We start from the raw sequence: 21,077 nt of genomic DNA, 5'->3' as shown, positions 1-21,077 counted from the left end.
GCTCGACAAGTTTTTTCGAAACTATCTGAGAACTTTATGTGTTAAGGTTAATCGTTTCCGCTTCCTGTGGCGTGTTCATACTGTTTTGAAACCGTCAACAAAGTCGATTTGGTCGAGCTTACTCTGGTAAAGTCTATTTTTATGAATTAGATTTGTTCCCACATTAACAATGAATAAACAAAGATTCGATTGCCACAAGACAATATGTCAGAGGAATTGCTAAATTTGCCCCAAATTCTTTTTTCTTTTCCGAACAATAAAATAGACCCCCAAGATAACACTTATCACACACATTTGAAAAACAAGTCAAGGGAGCTTTAAAATAGTCTGTTCATGAATGTACAAAAAATATAATTTCAAAGTGGATGCATCGAATATCGGTTTATTTTTTGTATTAGAAACTCACTCAATTCCATTAGGATTCAGAGATCTACATAAAGTAAGTTACGCCATGGTCTAGAGTCCGAACAGACTCAAAAGCATTATTACTATTAGATAAGCATACAAGTCAACTCTATCTGTGTTTGTGAAAAATTATGTGCATGTAATATGTGAGACCCCGGCCGGGGTATGCTTGCCTAGCGAGCATTGTAAGAATAGGGTCCCTGCCAATAGCCATCCAGCCAGGCATCTCGTAAGAGGCGACTAAGGTGGACACCTCACCTAGAGGTAAAATAGGTTGTGGTAGGGTTAACAACCCCACCATGTAAAGAAAACCTGTTACTGAAACTAAAACCAGAATATTTATTACTTTTTCAGTTTCCTTGAATGTTGGTGTAAACGAATCCATGCTGTAATATCAACGCATTCAAAGGCAAGGAGCATCTTCCTGTGCTTCATTGCAAGACTCAAAATGGAGCGCAATGACAGCTCAACTGCCATGTCACTTTTACAAGCAGGCTATGGAGAAGACTCGGATGAGGAAACATCCTTTACAGAAATAAATTCAGTGGATAACTCATCAGATGCTAAACCTCCACAGAACAGAGTTCGGCGAAACAGTGCCTACAAAGATAATAATGATTTGATGCGATTGATTTCACAGGATAGCTACACAGATCAACCTGCTGACTTCATATCTGATGAAGAAGAACACCACCATGACAGGTAAACATTGCTGGACTGTTACTATATCAGTAGTTGTGTGGATGCTACATATATTTAACATTTAACCTTATTGCTTCTGCCTTGAAATATATTACATTTGATTAAGTGACAACCCAAGTGCAACATTTTTTGTGATTGGATTAAGTTAATTTTAAAATAATAATCCCTAAAATACAAGTAGGTAATTATGCTTAAATTTCAAGATATAGGCCTTCAAATATTGGCATTCTCAATTGCCATTAGGAAAGCAGAAGAAAATTACTCTCCTATGGTGGAGAGCTTTGTTATGTGCAAATAGTATTTGCAACAGCATTCTATGCATGTGTAGAGGTATATAAGGGCAGAGCAGAAAATCCGCGAAGAAGCATAGATCTGTGAATAATTTTTTCCCATTTATTTCAAATAAAAACCCCAAAACTAGTGAATTTGCGAAAGGTGAGGCGCAAAGTAACGAGGGATACTATTATCTCATGTTTTTTTTCCCGCAATGTTGCAGTTATCAAGAGGAGACAGAAGATAAGAAAGAAGTTCTAAGCACAATAGAATCACAAGCTTCTCAAGATGCTGTGGCACGACTTGCTGCAGATCCTATGGCTGTGTCTTCACAGGATGAAAATTCTGGTTCTAGTTTTGCTGAAGGTGCTTCTGGGAGAAGGAAGAAAAGTTCCAAACGTAAGCATCTTATGCTGTATTACTCCCTAAAAGTTCACAATGTATTTTTGAGGTTATTAGGATACATTAGTAAAAGACTGGGATAAAAAGGTTAGGTCTGAATATGAGAGTGTGCCATACGTTTGGGGTTTGATTGGATTTTTAACAGTGGCAATTGTTGAACTTATTCTCAAATTTAAATAAGCTGTTGGTCCTTAAATTTAAAAGGCAAATGTTAACTAGATATTATATTTTTCTGTTAATGACTCACTAATGAATTCATCTTACCTTGCCCATTTCAACCACCAAAATTCTCATTTGCTCATTTATTCTAAGCTAGACAGCTGCAGCTCTCTTCTTGCTGGCTGTCCACAGTATCTCATTGATAAGCTTCAGAAAGTCCAAAACTCGGCTGCTCATCTTGTTTTCTGGACTTGCAGATCTGAACAGGTCTTCACTCTCTTCTGACTTCATTGCCTACCAGTTAAAGCTAGAATAGACTAAAAGTTCTCAACTCTTTGCTGTATATTGTTTGAAGGCTACTCCTCTCACTAATGAAATCTTCTGTCCAAACTCCTGCCTGAAACCTTCACTCTTCATCAGACGTGCATTTTTTCCCGTTCTCCCACAAAGACAGTCACGTACGGACATTCTCCCTCTATGCTGCTCAGCATTAAAAGTCTCTTCCACATCACATTCCCCACTCGGACATTGCTGCATTCAAACGCTCTCTGAAAACATATCTTTCCACAAAGTACTATCCCTGAATTACTGTTCTTTTTCTTTTTTTAAATATAATATTTATTTTCCATTAACATGTTAAGCATATTATAGGCTTAACACATTATATGCTTGAACAATTCACACCGATTGCAATATAACAAACATATATAATGTAACAAACATATCAAGTAATGCAAGGCAAATCATATGTGTAAAAGTCTAGACACTGTTTAAATTCTAGTCGACAAGTTGCATAAAAGGTAGCCACTGTTTTATAATTTTGTCTTCTTTCATTTCCAAGTGTGCATTAAAATTCAAGTTTATATCTATGCTGCAGTATCCGAATAAATGGTTGGAGTATATGTATGATTTGGCAAGCAGTAAGATTAAATCCAGTTCTGCATCTGTCTTAAAGTTATTATTGCATCCAAATCCCCTAAGGTTCTGTACTTGGTCCTCTTTATCATGTATTTTATCATGGACTCTAAAACAACCTTCAAACTCTCTCAGAAAACACATCTGCTCACTAAGAACTATCCCTGAATTACTATTCTTAACTCCCTGGCAGTACTGTCTGTCATGCTAACCATCATATAATGACTCCATCTTACACTGTCAAAAGTATCTACATCCCTTCATACCTTCATCCATTGTTTTACATTGTACTCTTGTACCTTATCTTTATGTTCAGTGTCTCAATACATACATCACTATCCACTGGCTGTTGTCTTTCATTTATCGTTATTAGTCTGCACAGAGAGTGTGATCTATCTTGGTTGTGATGCTGCATGTTATAAGTTCACATTATTATTATCCTGTTTTCCTATTTTCTTTTTGTAATGATACCACTAACACATTTGAAACATACAGAAAACAAGGCTGTGTCCACAAACTACTACATTCTGTTAATTTTTTTCTAGCATCCACAAAAATCCTGGTATCATACGTAGCAGATGACCAGGATGAAGATGAGGAAGCCAGTGAAAGCAATGAACAAAGCAGTGATGAGGAGAAACAAATGGACCAGTCACCAGCTTCTAACAGTCCAGTAAGTTCAAAGTTTTACAGACTGTTTTACATACCACCTAGTAAGTTGTGTTACTAGATAATCTGAAAGAGTGCGGGCACGCTGATCTTTCTCTGCACGTGGCATCTGTTTACAGGGCTGGCTCCTTGCCATAATATAGCCTTAGTTGCTGACACGGCGTAAAACACCAATTCCCCCCCCCCCCCTGAAAGAGTGTAAATAGCTCAAAAATGTCTAATGAATAGCTTGAACATATACTTTAGATGGACTGCAAATCATTCTTGATCACACCTTAAAATCATTCAAGACAAATACGTTCGGCTGCTCTAAATGTTAGTTTATGTTTGTATTAGAGTGAAAAGAAGATTACAAGGCGCAATTGTATTTTTAATTTTATTGAAGTTTTCTGTTAACACAGGAGATTAAGAGATTTGAACTGACATTAATTACTACTGTTGTACTTTATCTTTCAGCAAGAGATAGCTGTTTCATGTAAGTATTTTTTTTAACACACCTAACATTGGTGACTCATCCTGTCTGTCCCTATTGATTTTTAACAGATTGGCTTGCTATACAATTGTTTGATTGGACCTCTTGATAAATTTCATGAATGAATATTTAAATTGTGATTTAAGAAAAAAGACATCCATTTAAGGGAAGTTTGCAATTGATGATTAAAAAAGAAACATCGTCAATAGATTCTTAAAAAATACCATTGTAAGTGTATGTACACATAAAAAAATAAGTTTTACCATACATAATATCCATGTAAGTAAAAAAATCTGTTGGTATAGTTCAAGTAACAAAACATCATTAAATGTCTAAATAAAGATCAAAAGCATGGGAGGAAATGAGAGTACCCAGAGAACAAGCACAAGGAAAATGTACAAATTCTGAAATAATCATGGCCAGGAATCAATTTTTGTTTCCTCTCATCATTATAATGAAGACTTACAGCACAAACATGCCATGACAAAACTGATGGGAGAGAGTTTTTTTTTTGGTAGCACCTGGTCCTAGAGGTCTGGCAGGGATAGACAGCAACAACATCCAGCTGCCACCTGAGCCAGCAGGCAAATGTTCCAGAGAGCTACAGGTGTTCTTATCAATCTAGCTCTAATTTGTAATATGAATGTTTAGACTTTTAGCTCCCCCATCCCCTTTGTCCTTATGTTCTTTTAATCATTGAGCGATTTTTAAGATACATAAATATTAGTGTAAGAAGGGAAAGGAAATCTGAATATGTAGCAAGCAGATATGACAGTGGACTATTATCATATTAGATTTTTCTGTCTTTAAAAATGAGTTAAATTTCATTGCAGGAAAAGATAAATGAATACTACAGGAGGACAAAGCAAGGCGATGTAGACCCCAATAAACAGATTCAGAGACTAACAAGTTTTCGGAATCCAAGGTAGGGTGTCTTGAGAAGAATCCCATTTTTAACTGTCACTGGACAAAAAGAGAGAAAGGAAAAATCATGTCAGTTGCTGTGATATAACAATGATGTGCCTGTGATATAGCAGTGTGACTGATGAAAGAGAGAGTAGGTGGGTGTGGAGAGACTTGAAAGCCATGAGTTTGTTTAGTGTTTGCATGTTAGTGCTGTTTTGTAGACAAGACTGACCTCAGAGACATGACATACTAATCTGTGTGAAAACTTGTCTTAATGTTAGCAAGTTCGATAGCTATGGGTGAAACAGTCTTGAAAATTATGAAGCTTGTTGAAAATTATAACTCCTGCTAAGGAGCATATCTTTCTTACAGAGCCTCATGCAGTTCACTCGTAGTTCAGACTTCAGTAATCTGTAACAAAAGGTGGTTTGCTGACAAAACTGAAAGTTTCCCTTATCACAACAACTTATTGTTTTTCTTTTCCTTTTCAGCATTTATGAAAAACTAATCCAACAGTTTAAAATTGATGAGAAAGGATCCAACTTCCCACTGGTAATTTTTACATTACATCTTTATGCAGGCTGTTGTACATTTTTTTTATTCCTGAACGGGGTTTTAGAACTCCTCCTGTTTAATTTCTGTTTAAGACCATTACCATTCAAGTGGAAGATCCAAGTTAAAAGAAGAGTTCTCATAATATTATGTCTGCCAACTGTATAGCGATGTTTTTGTTTTGTTTTGATGCCTGAGTTTATTCACATTTATTTATGCACAGCATGATGAGTTTTGTGACACTACCCTGTTCACATTACAGTGTGCAAAATAGGAACTGGTAGTGAAGAGGTTCACTTTTGTGGACACAAATTTCTAGAAAAGAGTTAAGTGTAATGCTAGTCATCATGTAGTTTAAATTATCATAATCTATGTTGCACAGCCATTGCTAATGAAAATGTTCATAAAAGACATTTTTTCCAGGATTTGTACAATCCTCATATGTGGGGAAAGGAGTCCTTTTATGATGAACTGGGTGAGTATGGGCACATTGTTTAAACAATATTTTTGAATAGCTATTTTTTCATTTCCCATTTAAAAAGGGTTCCCCAAAATATACAGCTGTTCATTATCTTTGTTGCAAAATAATAATTAATAAAGTAAGAAGAGTATGATGTATGCTAAGAAAAATAATGTGACCTTAATCCTTAAAAGTCTAGCCTCATAAACAAAATTAAGCTGTAAGGTGTGTACGATTCTTATAAATGCTCATAATTTTGTATATTTGTGATGGGCAAAATAAGACCTTTAAAGTGCTTAGTTTTAGCAAATAGGTCCTTATAAATTTCCTGTTATAAGCATAGGTGGGGCTTTTCCATCATGAGAAAAAAGTCTGAAGATGCTTATAAACTGCTTTAAAGCTCTGCCTAGTGAGCTGTTTCGGAAGGTGCATTCTAAACAGGAAGCTCTTATGCTTGTATCTCATGAACTTGGGTTTAAGAGTTTAATCATACAGACTTTGGGAATCAGTGTCATATAACTAATTAAACTGACTTTAAATAATAATTTTCACTTGGGATGACTTTCTGTCTTTGATCGTGTTGTTGGATGTGCAGCTTTCTTTTTTCTGTTGTTGGGAGCTGTTGGGGTAGTTTAAGGAAACATGGATTCTGTTCTTGCTTTCCAAAATAACTGTGTATCACATAGCATGTTCCTTAGCAAGTCATCTGTTGTCAAACTGTCATTGATCTTCTCTAGCCATGTCTGTTTTCGTTTTGTGCTTGTGTCAGTGTTAATTTCATGTACTTGCAGACAAGGCTCAGAAGAAGGACATGGAGAGGAGAGAAAAAGAAAGAAAGGAGAAGACAAAGGTTTGAGCACCTGAGATAAAGCAGTGGGTCTGATAAAAGTGAAGGAGAGGGGCAGAGAAAGAAATTTACATGCTTTAATGTAAATGAAATCGCATCTTGGGAGGTTCAAGTGTAATATTTACACACTTCAATGTTGGTGAAATCACATTTGGGATGTTTAATCATAATATTTACTATGTGAAGCAGCATGTAGAACTTATTTACAAATGGATATTTTCATTTATTTGAAAGTAAAAAATGTAAATCTGAATATCAGATATAAAGAAAAGCAAGTGATCCTGATGTACATTTATACTTATACAAAGGAGACCCAGATTTATTTAACAGAAATATGAACAATTGCATACACCTGTATAGAACATGCACAGTGCTCTTATTCTTACCAAGACAGTACCTAACCTTATATACAGCATTATCTGTCATTCCTGATAAACTGACAAGTTCACAAAAGTAGTGAAATGAATCAGGAGCTTTTTCTGATTTCAGATTGAGTTCATATCAGGCACAAAGAAAACTGCTGCACCAGCACCAGAACTTTCTGGAGCACCAGGTTTGTCATCTTTCTAGTATTATAAGACACATGGGTTTTTGTGACCTGCCACAATAAAATGAGTTTTAACTCAGAAATTTGAGATTGCATATTGGATATTTTTTTAAATGGTACAGGTTCTGACATTTTTTTAATACAAAAATTGTTCTTCTGGTCCTAAAATTGAGCATTTTATAAAGGTTTGATGTGTGCAAGTACGGTGGTGGCCTTTTAGAGAAAAGCGGGTTTGAAGATTCAGCACTTCCACTAGGTTTTTCTTTAGAATTGGTACTTCTAATTTTTCAACAGTGTACTAAATTTTTGCATGATGATAAAATACCGCACGCTATATCATTTCAACTAACAAAAAGTACCTTGCAATGAATATTCAGTGCCTTACCCTTTTAATAAAATAAAAGAGAACTGTTACTGCATTCTAATTAGCGTGCACACTCACAGAAACAGCAGAATAGTCGAAAATGATCTACTAGCATGGCAGAAATAAGTAGAAAATTAAAGAAAACTGCATTCTGCGACATGCCAAAAACTTTGAGAACTGACGGGTCTCGGAAAGATTAAGATTTCTAAAAGCACAACTTGTATGCCAAATTGTGTTTTGTTCATGCATATATACTGTTAATTCACTCAGCATTGAATAAGCACTTTCCCCTTTATTCAATAAAAAGCACAAAATGTTCCCTGGCTTCGTGAATTAAAAGCTAATAATGCTTCGTCACACGTTTTTGCCATAATTTCGCTGTATGCAGCACGTGTGAATAACCTGGTGGAAGGAACGAGTTTCGTCCCATTCAGCCAATCGCTTATCGCCTTTCTTCCGTTACCAAGGACAGTTCAGTATCTGATTCTCCCATTGGATAGCATCATGATCAACGACTAGATTTGTTTACCCCTAAACGTTTTCAAATCGTTTTCAGAATCTTTCTGGCAAAGTATAATACGATGGGGTTGTGAGAGGGAAAATAAGGCCGAATCCGCATGAATTCACGTAATAAATGCATTATATTTTCCTGTTAGTTTAATAACCAAGGAATCCATTTTTTAAAAGAGTCAGTAACATCGAAAGGCTTTGTCACGAAATTGCTTATTTCATCGTAATGGGTCACATTTTGTTTTGAACATAATTAAGAAGACATTTTTCCATTAATTTGTGTGGGTTTTTTTATTGCAGTGTTTTAGATCATGTAGAACTATAATGTTAACAATAAGGTGCTAAATTTTATGAACACCAAAGTATACAATTTATACTGCTTTTGATGCGTAAATTAATTAGTTCCGCAGTTATATTTAGTATTGGTCAACAATTGGCACATTACTGAGTCAGAAGATTGTAGTGATTGGTTTGTTGATATGACAGTCTTTTTGCACGAGTTTACCATCTGTCTTACATAGATGAGAAAAAACGAAAGAGTAAGTGGGATGCGCAGCCAACATCAGCACAGCAGCAGCAACAGCAGCGGCCCGGTAGCATGGGACCAGTGGGGTCTGCTGGTGTTGTAAATCTGACAGCAACGGCGACTGGAACCAAAGCAACCGTCATTTCTGCAGTTGGCACCCTGCTCAAGAAGCCGTCCATAGGTGGCATTGGAAATAATCTTGTGACTAAATGATGGGTGCAGTGGATAGTCGAGTGCTTTGATAATTCTTGATTGATCTGATGTTACTTGGTTCAGCTGTATCCCTGTGAAATGACACTTCACAGCGAACCAGGAAAAAAGTGGTAGGTAACACTGTTGTTGAAACGTTTTACTAAGGAAGGGACTGCAGATTTTGTGCAGATGTGTGAATGCGATTTATCTGGGGGAATAAGTCATGACTGACATCAAGCTGAACCTGTGTTGTATATGACCATTGTGTGCAAAAAGTGTATGTGAAACCTTTTTTTGGTTTCAGATAAACTGACCAACTCGGACGTGTTATTGCTTTCACATGTATAAAATGGTTTCAGTGATAGTTTTCTCATTATATTGGCCTGGATCCTTTATCAACAGTCTTGACAGTTTATGAATTGCGTCACTAGTTTCGTAGAAAATGTGTATGGCATAAGAAGTGACTAATCGCTGTCTTTGTAATATATCATAAAGGTACATTTTAATCACAAGTCCCAAGGAGACAATACATTTGAATGCTAACAGTGTTTTTGTAGCGCTTATTATTTATTTTTATTTGTTGACCAATCTGTGCTAAATATCCTTTGCAGAAAAAGATGAGAGTTAAAAACATGGAATAGTGTCGTATAAAGAAATTTTCAAATCAGGTTATGCTGACAGTAAAGAGACTAACAACGCTCACTTAGTGTTTGTCCAATCTCTTCACATGGTCGCCACACACATGCCAATTGTCGTCCACAGTTTACTTTGCAAACGACATACTTTGTAAACCTCTCATCTCGTCTCTTTAACGCTTATTTAATCAGTGTTCTGTCTCCGGAGATGAAAATCTAATCAGTGAATACAGGGGACTACAATTGTGAACAGGATCCCGGCTCTTCAAAAAATGTTGACATACAAGAGGTAAGGGTTCAATCCGGTATCAATTCTGAAGGAGAGACTTTTCTGATTGCAAACATGTGTCATGAAAATAAACAGCCATTTATCTGTTCTCGACGAAAGAGAGGTCCGCGGTGATGGTCTGTGTTGTTTTTTTTTTTCACTATTATCATTATTACTTTTTAAGTGACGAATACTGTTAGGACATTGTGCTCACGATTTCACATGATTTGCATAAATTATATCTCCATGAAGTCTGCTGTTCACACTTTTAAATTTGACATCATTAAATCATGCACACAGCCTTCCTGATCACAGAAATATGTCGCGCCTTTCATTCAACAATTCGTTTTAACATCAGAGATGAAATCTACACTCTCTACTTAATGTTTTTCTCTCACATTTTCTATTTCTTTTCCTTTCTTTGTGTTTTATATACGTTAAGAGAAAAATTTATTTGCACGGTACAAGACAAGGAAATTATTTTGCAATGATTGTCTCGGATAATAATTGTGGTCAGGTTTCTTTTGTTTTCTTGTAATAAATCTGCTTGAAAGAGGTATACATGAAGTAGAAATTTAGAACAATGTTTCGCAAGATATAGGGCCGGTTCTACCATTATATTGGTGTTTTTCTTGGTTTTAGATAATGATGATAGACATTGCCATTAAATTTTTTTCAAAGACTACTGTTCTATTAAAAAATACCGTTTTATTCAGACTTTTCATGAGGCTGGTACATTCTTTTTATAAGTCCTGTAGTAACACTCACTGCTTTAGTGATTAAATTATTTAATGCTCGAGCCGTCTAGAACTGGATATATACAGTGGATATTATGTCACAGATGTCAAGAAAAATGAAACTCGAATTCTAAAAACAAAACCAAAAAAACTATATATACAAACACACTTGTAATTGACGTTTTGCATTGGGTGAAAATAAAAAGCAATAATGAGTCCCGTGGATGATTAGGAACCACTTTGGAAAAGCGTCAAAAGAATTGCTACGATGGTACAAGAAAGCAAACATCCAAAAATTGTGCACAAAGCTCATTTGTTTTCATTTTCGGGAGTGTGAATATTAATTATCCAGCTGACGCGGCTAGAGGAGGGCCGGTGAGACAGCAAGCGGCTAACATCCGGGAGGGAGACATGAATATAACGTGTAAAGAAACATTCTGGTCAGGGTGGAGCAACAAAGGACCGAAGCAACCGCATGTTACGTCACTGGCCGTTAGGGTATGAGGGTGACGCTCTGATCCCGACGGAGGCAGAATGTTAACTGCTTCCTTCTACTACACGAACGACAATTTGTCTTGTGTGTGGACTGTCTTTCTAGACCGCTTGTGTAAAATTAAACAAACAAAATGATTCCCACCCTACTTTTTATGCTTACCTGAGTAGCAAAAGGGGTAATTAAGTACAGGTGCCATAATTTTGCTAGTCATCCGGGGACAGGTGCTACTTTTTTTTCGTCCATGAAAATTTTTAAGAAAATAACATTTAGTGCTGCTTAAAAAATAGGAGTTTAAACATTCCAGAGACGGTCAGCTAAAGAAGTCCTTTAATGATTTGATGAAACAGCAGACCGCAGACATGCCCAGGAGCTGAAAAAATATGAAAGCAACACATCATAAACATAATCAGGGGGAAAACGTACGATACAATTCAAAGAAAGAAGAAATTTTGACATTGTTTAGTCTGCTAAACTTTAGAAACAATAGAAATTATAAATTGTATTTCTTTTGTGAAAAAACTCGGCTATTACATTACAGAAGCCAGGTTCTTTTAACAACCTATAGCTTGGGAATGTGTGGTGTCCGCGTTCTTAGAGAGAAAGGGCTTAGTTTTTATCTGAAGGACCCATTAGCACAAACGCTTAATTTTTGTTCACAAGATTACCATCATTCCAGCCGTTCCTGTCACCGTCCAGCCAGCTATAGCAAGAATGCGACATGTCCTCTCCACCAGCTTCGTGGCGCATCCCTGCATAATGAAACCGTGCCATCACAGCTTGCAATGCTGGTGTACCACCATTTAAACTCAAGAAAAACAGAATTTAAGCAACCCGGAACCTGGCAATGTGTCTCTTAATTAATGTTCGTACAATTACTAGAAAATGGCTTGGATGACGAAGGAAGGGTGAGGTGAAAACATTTATTTTCTAGATTCCTTTTCAAAGGAAAATTTATACGTAAATACCGAATGATGGAGAAGTTCTGGAAACATCGGCTGCCCCATTCCGTCAAGCTGTCTACAGAGTGTCAGGTTGTGTAGGCAGCAGGACAGGGGCAAGGTCTGGAGAGAACTATTGACATTTGCATCTGCTGTCGTGATGTAATGAGGACTGGTGGTCCAGTCTTGGAAACTCTGGCCGCCACAACAAGATAACTGAAAAGGAAGTTGGACCACTTTCACAGTTAACTGCTATTTGTTGTATTCACGTTTATTCAGACATAGTAGGTTAAGAGAGATGTTTGGGGTGAAGTTCATGCAGAATTAAACTTCTGAGAACATGGTTATGGTCAAAATCGTTATGGGAAGGGGAGAAGAGATAAGACAGGAACACTGAGGTGAGAGAGAAATGGCGACATACACGGATTATGCAGGTAGAACAAGGTAGCAGGGATAAGAATAAATTATTTCTTGCACATCAGTCTAATTCCTTTAAATCTCAAAGATCTATTAGGTAAAGCTCAGTGTAAGATACTTTATTTTTTTCCAAAAATAGGGGTTGGGGGCAAACCTCCACTTTTATTATCGAGATGCACGTGTGAAGACATTCCCGTATACAAAAAGAGAGAAAAAAAAAACACGCCATGGTTGTACTTGGACACGTTTATCTTGTGAAGGCCTCCATTCTTTTTTGCATTGTTTTACCTCTCTTTGAAGAAGGTCGATCGTGGATGTAAAGGCTGCACTGGTCCAGTACTGCCCAGGAATCGTGTAGTTGATCATTCTGTGAATTGTATCCACTGCCTAAGGAAAGCACAAAACTCAGGTCATGGTAGTCAACTACTTCAGCAGCTCTGTCATTCTCACTGAGGACGTGGTGCAACCTGATGTTTACAATACTTACATTCTGCAGTACTGAGTATATTTTTCGAACATGGTAAGTTTTTATAAAAGATAAAAGTTCGTTCTTCTGGTAGTTGTCAGAGCACGACTGCATAGTCCTACAACGTGGAAATAAATGTGTGTGTTTGTGTGCGTGTATCAACATGTGTAAAGTGCATGTCTTGTTTTCAGAACTACATGCCTCGTCATACGAAAGGAAGCAGAGAACAGCTGAGATGGCCTCCATGGTCCAAACCACCGACATCATTCCAAAATACTGAAGAAAAAAAAATGGACAAAGTGTTCCATGACCATCAGTACCAACTTGAAACAATATTATTTTAAATGACGGTGATCTTGTAAAAGGGATTTCTACAGCATTATCAGCATCGAGGTTAAAACAAAGCTAGACCGACTGCAAAATTATTTTGAACTAAACAATGTAAATTCTCTGAGTACTAATGTCATCAGCTAATTTCAGCTGCATAGCTGTTATCTTACCAGTGGCGTTTCGCATGATGTCGTGTTTCGCTTGAATTAGCTTTCACCTCATCATTAAAAAATGCACCCTACTAGGGTTAGGAATAGATTGATATTTTTTGAGACAGTCTTTAAACAGAAAATACATTTTCATTTGAGATTTACTTGTGCAGAAGATAAAAAGGCTCACAATCATCAGCAATCGCCGGCTAAATGTCACAGTTCCGATGCAGCCGAAAATTCCACCCAGGACCGAAATGAGTCCAGCAGTCGTGATGAGATAAGCAGGGACTGAGAACTCCGTCCTCTTGATGACAGGATCAAACACGCCGAGCACGATATACAACCAGATGCCCAACCCGGTTACACCCGGTCCAGTCACCTGCATTGCCGAATCGCAAAGATCAGATCAAAGACCTATGAAGGAAAGCAGGGCACAGAGGATGCGGGGTGGGAGGGAAGAGAGCGTTTAGACTATCGAGAGAATGAGTGAAAGTGAGAGATCATAAACAAGAAACATGTAATTAAATATTTTATATAAGATTAGTTTTGCAGTAACCAATCTAAACAATTGAATCCAATCCGCCACTCTGGATAAGTTTGAGTATTTAGAAATTTTCCTGGGCATTGATGTGGCGCAACAGTTCAGTACTGATCACTAATACAGTGAGGATAAGGTGTCCAGGGTTCAGTCCTCGCCTCGGGCACGCTATTTTTTCTACAGATCTGACCAAAAAAAAAATTATATCCGAGGAGATTGGGAATCATGTTGCCCCATTATTTGCAGTTTTAAGATTAATTTTTTGTTCTACAGAACAGCACTAAACTGGGGTGGAACACCTAAAACAGCCTCCAGGCAGTACCTCACAGGTGGGCAAAATAAGTCTTCAGTACCAGCGATCGCTGCCAAGTGAAATCTCTTAATTCGTTCGTCCTCCCTCGCAGTTATTCGAAGTATGCTTTGCAAACTAAACTGTAGAACTAATTTGCTGATTTTGTTTTCAATTAATCGTGGCTGTATACTCTTTGGTTATCTCAGAAGTTGCGACCGTCGACAAACTTACACGACAGGTTTGGAATCTCACCCAAGCTGCTGAAGTGAAGAGAGAAGCTAAAAATAGCCCAATGGCTCAAACTCTCGTCTGCTCCATCTTTTTTTTTTAATCACGCAGGAGGGTGAGACAGTTGTTACCTGTGTGGCCATGTGTATTAATGCGATCAACCGCCAAGTCTTATTCTGCTCGTGCAGAAAATGTTATTTGTCTGTGAGACACGTGTTCAACAGGACACAGTGTTCTCACCTGTTCGCAGACTCCTACATCCTCCAAGTTAAATTTCGTGTAACAGGATGCACAGAAAGTGTAAAATCTCGCTTCAAAATTTCATACACAGTACTTACACAGTCCTTGCACTGCAGAAAAAGGAAGATTCGAACCACTGGGAGATAGAACTTTGTGTTTAAGCTGAGCTTTAGGAAGGTCAGTAAGATCTGAGACATTGCTTCCTGCTCAGAATAAAAACGCTTTTTTTCCAGAAAGTGCCACAATCTTACCTTACCCTAAGTTATTTAAAACAGATTATTTCCTGCTGAACATGGCAAAGTTTCCTGATTAGACAATCTGTTTTCTTCTATTGCACAGCTTTTTAAATACTACAATCTCTTGTGGCCACAACGTTTCTTGATGCTCTTCTGGTCCTCGCTAATGGCTGAGCTTTATCCCTCGATCTACCTTTTTTTCTTTCTCCTTATTGCTCCGGCGTTTTTGTTTGTTTGTTCTTTCAAAATATTCCATAAAGTTCTCTTCAAAGTGCCTTTTCGATCTCTTGGGTTTCTCTGTGCTGTAAATTTCTAGAATATGTCCCTGCCTACAAGTACATCCTTTTACCGGTGTATGACATACATTTAACTCTCCTCCTTCGTAGCACAGAACCATTTCTTCAATGTTGTATATATATAATAATATTTTTGTACAGTCTAGAAGATTCCTAACATGTAACACGATTTTCACGCCAATAACAATGTTATTTTAATTAAAATCCTTTCTTTTGTGTGTGTGTGTGTGTGTGTTTTTGTTTTTTTTGTTTTTTGTTTTTTAGTAATTACGATGATGACTCCAACCATTACGCTACTCGCATGAGCGAAACTGAAGACTATTGGCGGTTGCTTGCTCATCCATCATGTTGATTATGCAATGAAATTGGAACTCTCGTGAAAACTACTTCTGGCTGTCTGCTTGTTCGTTCATCTGTCACGCTGAAGAAGAACCGTTTCTTTTGAAAAGCTTAACTTAATACCCTAGTATCTGTTCTGTGATTGAATGGACACCCTTCCCTAAACTTTCCTTTGTAAAAATGTCATCGCTGACGTGGAGTCGTACTTCCTACAATTATTTTTTAGCTAGCCTTTTATTTAGAAGAGTTGTTTTTAAAATTAAGATATGTGTTCTATTATTTTAAGACATTTAGTCAAAAAAAATGTATATTCTTACGACGTATTTGAAGCATTAACTACGTCGTATAAACGAGTTAGTAGAAAATACTTTATTTGATTAATCTTGACGATTTGATATTACAGTTAAAATACTGGAAATATTCTTGATCTCGTGAAGGTCCTGTTGTACAAAGCTACATTATTGTCAAATAGTAAGGTGTTGAGATGAATTGATCTCTAGGAATGTTTAATTAAGATGTGAGAAATTACCACCACCACATCATTGCGAAGAAAAAAAAGAGGAGGAAGATACAGACGCGTTACTTTTGTCATTAGTAACACCATCACTTCTAATTTTGATTTCTATAAATATTTGAGATGAAAGTTCCCCTTCCCCTTTGTAATCATCTTTAAAGTCTTCGTAACATTGGATATTTTTTTCAAAACAAAAAGCTGTCTGTGACTCACCCAAAATATGGCGTTGATGATGATAGCCACACGCTGCAGAAAAAGCAGCCGCTTAGCTCCTTCGTCTTGTTTGTCTTTCAATCTTGTTGCTATGGTTAGTTTTGACTTCATCTTGACATGGTCAGAACGGGGTAAAGTATTCTGGACATGGATTTACCTTACCCGATATCAACCATCTTCATCTAATCTTTGATCTGCTTTTAACTGATTGAGCTTGCGCAAGCAGATGAGGGTGAGCTGACTCGGGTGAGTCCACACCTCGGCCTGCATTGGTGTCTCCTCTGAACTTTATCTCAGGCCGAGGATACATTAGAAACACCGCGGCTGCCGTTTAAACAGCCACCTTCACTTCCGATGGCTTCTCACGGGCCAGACCATTTCAGTTAGCTTATCGCAAATCATGACCCACACATATAAAAAGCTTGGTATAAGCCAAGCGTTTTTAACAGGATGTGGTGAACATTCACAGCTAAAGTACAAACAAGAAACACCTTGAAAAAATTTCAACATTATCTGCTCCAGGCATCTTAAAGCTGTTTGTGTACCAAAAAAAGTAAGTTGAACCTCAAATCTAACAACTTGAGGAATTGTCACATCAGTTGTTATTAAAAACACAAGGTTCGCCTCACGTAGAAGGAAGAGGAGGAGAAAAAAGTTATTTTAAAATAAATGTTGTATGACAGCCTACACGCCAACACAACTCGGTCATTTTTTTTAAATATAGCGTTTGTGTTAAATAGTCAACTTATAGGCAGACGATCCTGTAAAATGGTCTCAAATTGTGGATTTAAGGTATTCTCTGATTTATAACGAAGAAGAAAAATTTCTGTCTCTTGTGACTATAGACAATAAAGATATCTTGTATAAAAGTATTCAAGGAGTCGCACATAGCAGTCATCTCGTGTGAAGATGACAAAATGAAACCAACAAAAAAGACTTCGGGTAAATGAACAAATACGGCAATGATGCTTTTCCCGACTAGGATGAAGAAGATTGCGATGGTAGCAGTGTGGGTGAGATGCACTGACATGAGAAAATCGATTAAGCGAAGGTAAAGTTGATGAAGTCGTTATTGATGTAGCTTGAGGAAAAAAAAATAATCCCAGAGGTGTTTTAAAAAATATATTTTTATATGTCTTGAGTTATATGTGGGATGCAGCTGAGACAAGGCAGAGTTTCATATACACATCTGTTGTCTGATCTGATAACTTGTTTAATAAACTGCAACCAGATAGTTCTATGAAGGCGCATGGTGGTGATCTGTACTGTACACAGGCTTGCATCGTGTAAATGGGTCTCAACGACGAGGCCTGCATTCCTTGTCGTCCAACTTCCCTGTGAAGAGCTCACATCCTGTACAGTGTTCATAACAATCGAGGACGTGTGCGTGTGTTGAGGAGTCTGTACCTGCGTGTGCATGTGAGTAAAAAATGGAGCGAAAAAACATTTTCATTGTGATAATTGTAAGCCGCAAAAGTGCTTGGTTAGTAAGGCAAGTCTTGGAAGAAAGAGGGAGAGAGACAGAAGACGACGACGATGATGATGATGACGACGACCATGATTATCGTTGATGAATTTATTTCCTTTTGTTTCATCTGTTTGCTTGATTGCTACATCTTTGTTGGTTAACAGATGATGATGATGATGTTGATGATGATGATGATGATGATGATGACGACGACGACGACGACGATGATGATGATGATTATGGTGATGATGATGATTTCTATTATCTCCTTTGACAGCTTTATCTCAGAAGCCTGGAGGCTGTTTCAGTGCAAGATGAATATGACCGTTAGACGCAGAAGACAAGCTGGCTACAGCATAACGAATGCCGGGATGGCGAGAGAGAGAAGCGGATTTCCCAGAAAACGAGCAACTGCTAATCGCGCCGTCACACGATAATCACCTCCTCTGGCCTCCTCCTTCGGGCAGGCAGATCTGATGAATGCATTAGTTGCCTGCCCTTGTCCTAAAGAGGAATATCCGTTTCCTTCCGACCTCCCTGCCCTGCCCTCCCCAGCAACCTTTATTACAAACTTTCGGAATGCGCATCGGAGCGATGACACATTCTGGGAGAAGCAAAGTGAGGATGCGAAGTATACGAGTTTTGAAGAGTGGATGTAAATTGGTGAAGAATTAAGAATCATTGGGAAAGCAGCCCTGGGAGTGTTAAGAATAAGAGGTGGGGTGGGTGAAGAAGAAGACAGGTGATAACAACGACAAAGACATGAAAAATGAGATCAAAGACAAAAGTTGTTTGCTTACCGAACGTAATCTTTATGGTGAAGCTGGAGACATCCAGGAAATTTTTATCTTTTGAAATTTGTTACATATTAAAGAATGAAACAGAGTCATATGCATGATGAATCGATATCTGGTCTGTTTGATGCAAGTATTTGCAAATATTTTTTTTAACTGTGGAGACTTAACACTAAGCTAAGTTGGCATAGAAACCGGAACTGGCACAAGAGGTAGGATAAACAACACACACTGGCGAGTCAAAGTCAACAGTTTCCGCGATATGTTTGTTTATTGATACCTAGGAATATTCGGGAGAAAAACATTCAGAGATATCGGAACTTTGCTGTTGATCGATGTTGTCCGGTATCCGATGTCAGGTCCTCGCAACTTCCAGCTCGACTGTAAAGACAGAGTAACGCCAAGTGGTCCGTCCTACAATGACAACTGTGATGGAGACAGAAAATTTGCGGCCTTTCTTGAAGTTTTTCAACTTGATTGAGAAAGCTGGGCGCGACTACTGGCTTCATCTTCCCATTCGTCATTCTGTAGATAACTTTTGCATGTAAATTTGTATGTTCTGTGTTTGAAACTTTTGTGGGAGTGGATAGCCAATAAATTACAGCAAGGATATCCAAACCCGAAGGCGCGACCACCTCCCGGTATGACACCCGTGTGACGCAATGTGCTTGCCCCAGCTGACCCCGCTGTTGAACGGGTAGCTGATTTTTTTTAGAGGTTTGTGAGTTGTGGGGAGGAGGGGATAAGGCAGTGAATAACATTAGATAGTCAACACCAAGTTATAAAAATCATGGTCCCAAGATAAATGGGATCTTGAACACATTACTCCCCGACCACCATAAAGTCCCCGGATTACCTTGACGTTATAGTTTTGTTGACAGCAGGAATTTCCCTGAATCTCTAATCAAGTCATGAAGTACACTTAAAAATGTCTCTTCTATTAGATCTTTCATGCGGGTCGCACCTTGTCATCCACCTTGACAAGAGAAAGACACAGCGGCGTGAATTCAAACGCAAGGACACCGATGACATTTTGTTTTGTACAGTGTGACTGCAGTATGACTTCGACTTTGTGAGGAGGCATGATATAATTTTACGAATAAATAATATTGGTACTTTATTTTTTTATTATTTTTCCAGGACAAAAAGATTGTTTATGTTAGTGGGGTTTCTTTAGGAAAACTAATGGGATGATTACCAACTCTTGAAAATTCATTCAGTTATTCTTAATCGACAACCCATATTTATTTCCGTTATTAAGGAACAAGAAACACTGAACTGTAAACGTACTGAAAGAGTAAAACTACGAATGATGATGTAAGAATCCAATCACTTTTCTTTTTTTCCGTGGTATCCCTCTTTCCGCGGTAATTTTAGGAGGACAGGTGTTTTAACAATGAGGACATTCACTTCTCGATTTCACTGTTGCGGCAACAACACAAGCTGTTTCAAACAGAGTTGAAAACACCAATAAGACATTGGGATGGCTGGTACCAGGGGATGTCAGCATCAGTACAGCACCAGATGTTCGTAGTTCATCATATCCTGTCAAAACAGTTCCTTTGTAGTGGTGCGGCTACGCTTCGTTTGGTCCCCACCTCGTGGTGAGCGACACTCGGTGTCGAGGACGGCGGCGGAGGAAGACAAGGTGTATAAGTGCGATACTGTGGGACCTTATTTTTATTCCTGCGAACTTTTTAAGCGCACAAACATGGTTTTGGTCGAGAGTGTTACTTGAAGGAAACCTTCCACATGTTTGGATGTAACGATGTGACCTGTTTCGTGACCATCATCTGACCTCAAGTCTTCGCGGTGTCTCGAGTAGCCTGGAGTCAGTGCGAGTTCGCTGTTTCTGTTTAATGATCAGTTTTCTCTGATGTTCTTGGGGTTTTTTGTTTCACTGAACTCAACATCTTCGTGTCACCTTTGAAACTTTACACAAAGACTCCTCGTTCTCAACATAGTTTGGTGAAAGGTGGACGTGTCCTCTTCGATTTATAACACCTTCAGTGGGATCTTGTCTTCACGAAACTTATGGTTGGAATGTTTTCATCATGCGGCTGGTGTCATCACGAAATTGGTAAAACTTGAAGCAAATAATATATTTATTTCACCCTTTTTGAAACTTTGACTGTCAGAAATTTCCTTCATCCTGTTTGCTGATTTGTTTTTTCAAACTGAAACAATCCGACATGGCAAGTTTTGTAGGACTAGTGACATCCTTTAACCCAAAAAGTGAAAGAAAATAAGAGACAACTTTGCAGTAGAGCAAATTATTTCTTTTCCACAGAAGGCATGTCCAGTTTTTTATTGCAAGGTAAAGGAATAATGGGATGTCAAATTTCAAGGTGTGGACCACATATTACAGTTTTGTGTTAGCGACAACGATGTTTTGCGTCTGTCGAAACGCCCTACCTAGGTCAAACACTCACCTGTGTGGGCGAATCGTTAAGTTAAAATACCTGTCCATGCTCTGAAGACTCTTTGATAAGACTGAAGGTGAGGAGAGTTGGCTGCTCATCCGATCATTTCAAAAGGATCTCTTGCTCTAGGGTTTGTGTTCCGCTGTCTCCATAACG

General features: G+C 38.0%; 2 protein-coding genes and 1 long non-coding RNA gene across 3 annotated transcripts; 2 read left to right on the top strand and 1 right to left on the bottom strand.

The window, feature by feature from the left end:
- The first annotated feature begins 17 nt into the window (after positions 1-17).
- Positions 18-9,927, top strand: LOC112560296 (SAP30-binding protein-like). Its single transcript, XM_025232059.1, has 12 exons — positions 18-126; positions 760-1,107; positions 1,604-1,779; positions 3,402-3,529; positions 3,982-4,000; positions 4,516-4,604; positions 4,831-4,922; positions 5,395-5,455; positions 5,879-5,930; positions 6,707-6,765; positions 7,252-7,315; positions 8,705-9,927. The coding sequence occupies exons 2-12, from the start codon at positions 854-856 to the stop codon at positions 8,920-8,922; spliced, it is 1,212 nt and encodes a 403-aa protein (XP_025087844.1). The 5' UTR covers positions 18-126; positions 760-853; the 3' UTR covers positions 8,923-9,927.
- Positions 9,928-10,515: 588 nt separating this feature from the next.
- LOC112560297 (CD151 antigen-like) lies at positions 10,516-16,629 on the bottom strand. Its single transcript, XM_025232060.1, has 7 exons — positions 16,237-16,629; positions 13,528-13,719; positions 13,060-13,134; positions 12,681-12,779; positions 12,003-12,191; positions 11,703-11,786; positions 10,516-11,407 (listed from the first exon to the last, which is right to left on the bottom strand). The coding sequence occupies exons 1-7, from the start codon at positions 16,345-16,347 to the stop codon at positions 11,348-11,350; spliced, it is 810 nt and encodes a 269-aa protein (XP_025087845.1). The 5' UTR covers positions 16,348-16,629; the 3' UTR covers positions 10,516-11,347.
- Positions 16,630-17,601: 972 nt separating this feature from the next.
- LOC112560244 lies at positions 17,602-18,589 on the top strand. Its single transcript, XR_003098498.1, has 2 exons — positions 17,602-17,655; positions 17,982-18,589. It is a non-coding gene; the product is annotated as an uncharacterized LOC112560244 (long non-coding RNA).
- Positions 18,590-21,077: the final 2,488 nt, after the last annotated feature.

This window comes from Pomacea canaliculata, linkage group LG3 (genome assembly GCF_003073045.1).
Source record: "Pomacea canaliculata isolate SZHN2017 linkage group LG3, ASM307304v1, whole genome shotgun sequence".
Classification (NCBI taxonomy): domain Eukaryota; kingdom Metazoa; phylum Mollusca; class Gastropoda; order Architaenioglossa; family Ampullariidae; genus Pomacea; species Pomacea canaliculata.
Note: the sequence above shows the minus strand (reverse complement) of the source record. Positions and strands in the feature narration are given on the sequence as shown.

What these genes read in the sequence shown, in the direction of transcription:
- LOC112560296 (XM_025232059.1), top strand. Translation starts at nt 854, where the DNA reads ATGGAGCGCAATGACAGCTCAACTGCCATGTCACTTTTACAAGCAGGC. An exon ending in AAGGAAGAAAAGTTCCAAAC is followed by an intron (nt 1,780 to 3,401) that starts GTAAGCATCTTA and finishes ATTTTTTTCTAG; the next exon opens with CATCCACAAAAATCCTGGTA. An exon ending in ACAAGTTTTCGGAATCCAAG is followed by an intron (nt 4,923 to 5,394) that starts GTAGGGTGTCTT and finishes TTTCCTTTTCAG; the next exon opens with CATTTATGAAAAACTAATCC.
- LOC112560297 (XM_025232060.1), bottom strand. Translation starts at nt 16,347, where the DNA reads ATGAAGTCAAAACTAACCATAGCAACAAGATTGAAAGACAAACAAGAC. An exon ending in GCCGGCGATTGCTGATGATT is followed by an intron (nt 13,135 to 13,527) that starts GTGAGCCTTTTT and finishes TTTTTTCTTCAG; the next exon opens with TATTTTGGAATGATGTCGGT. An exon ending in CAGGAACGGCTGGAATGATG is followed by an intron (nt 11,408 to 11,702) that starts GTAATCTTGTGA and finishes ATATTTTTTCAG; the next exon opens with CTCCTGGGCATGTCTGCGGT.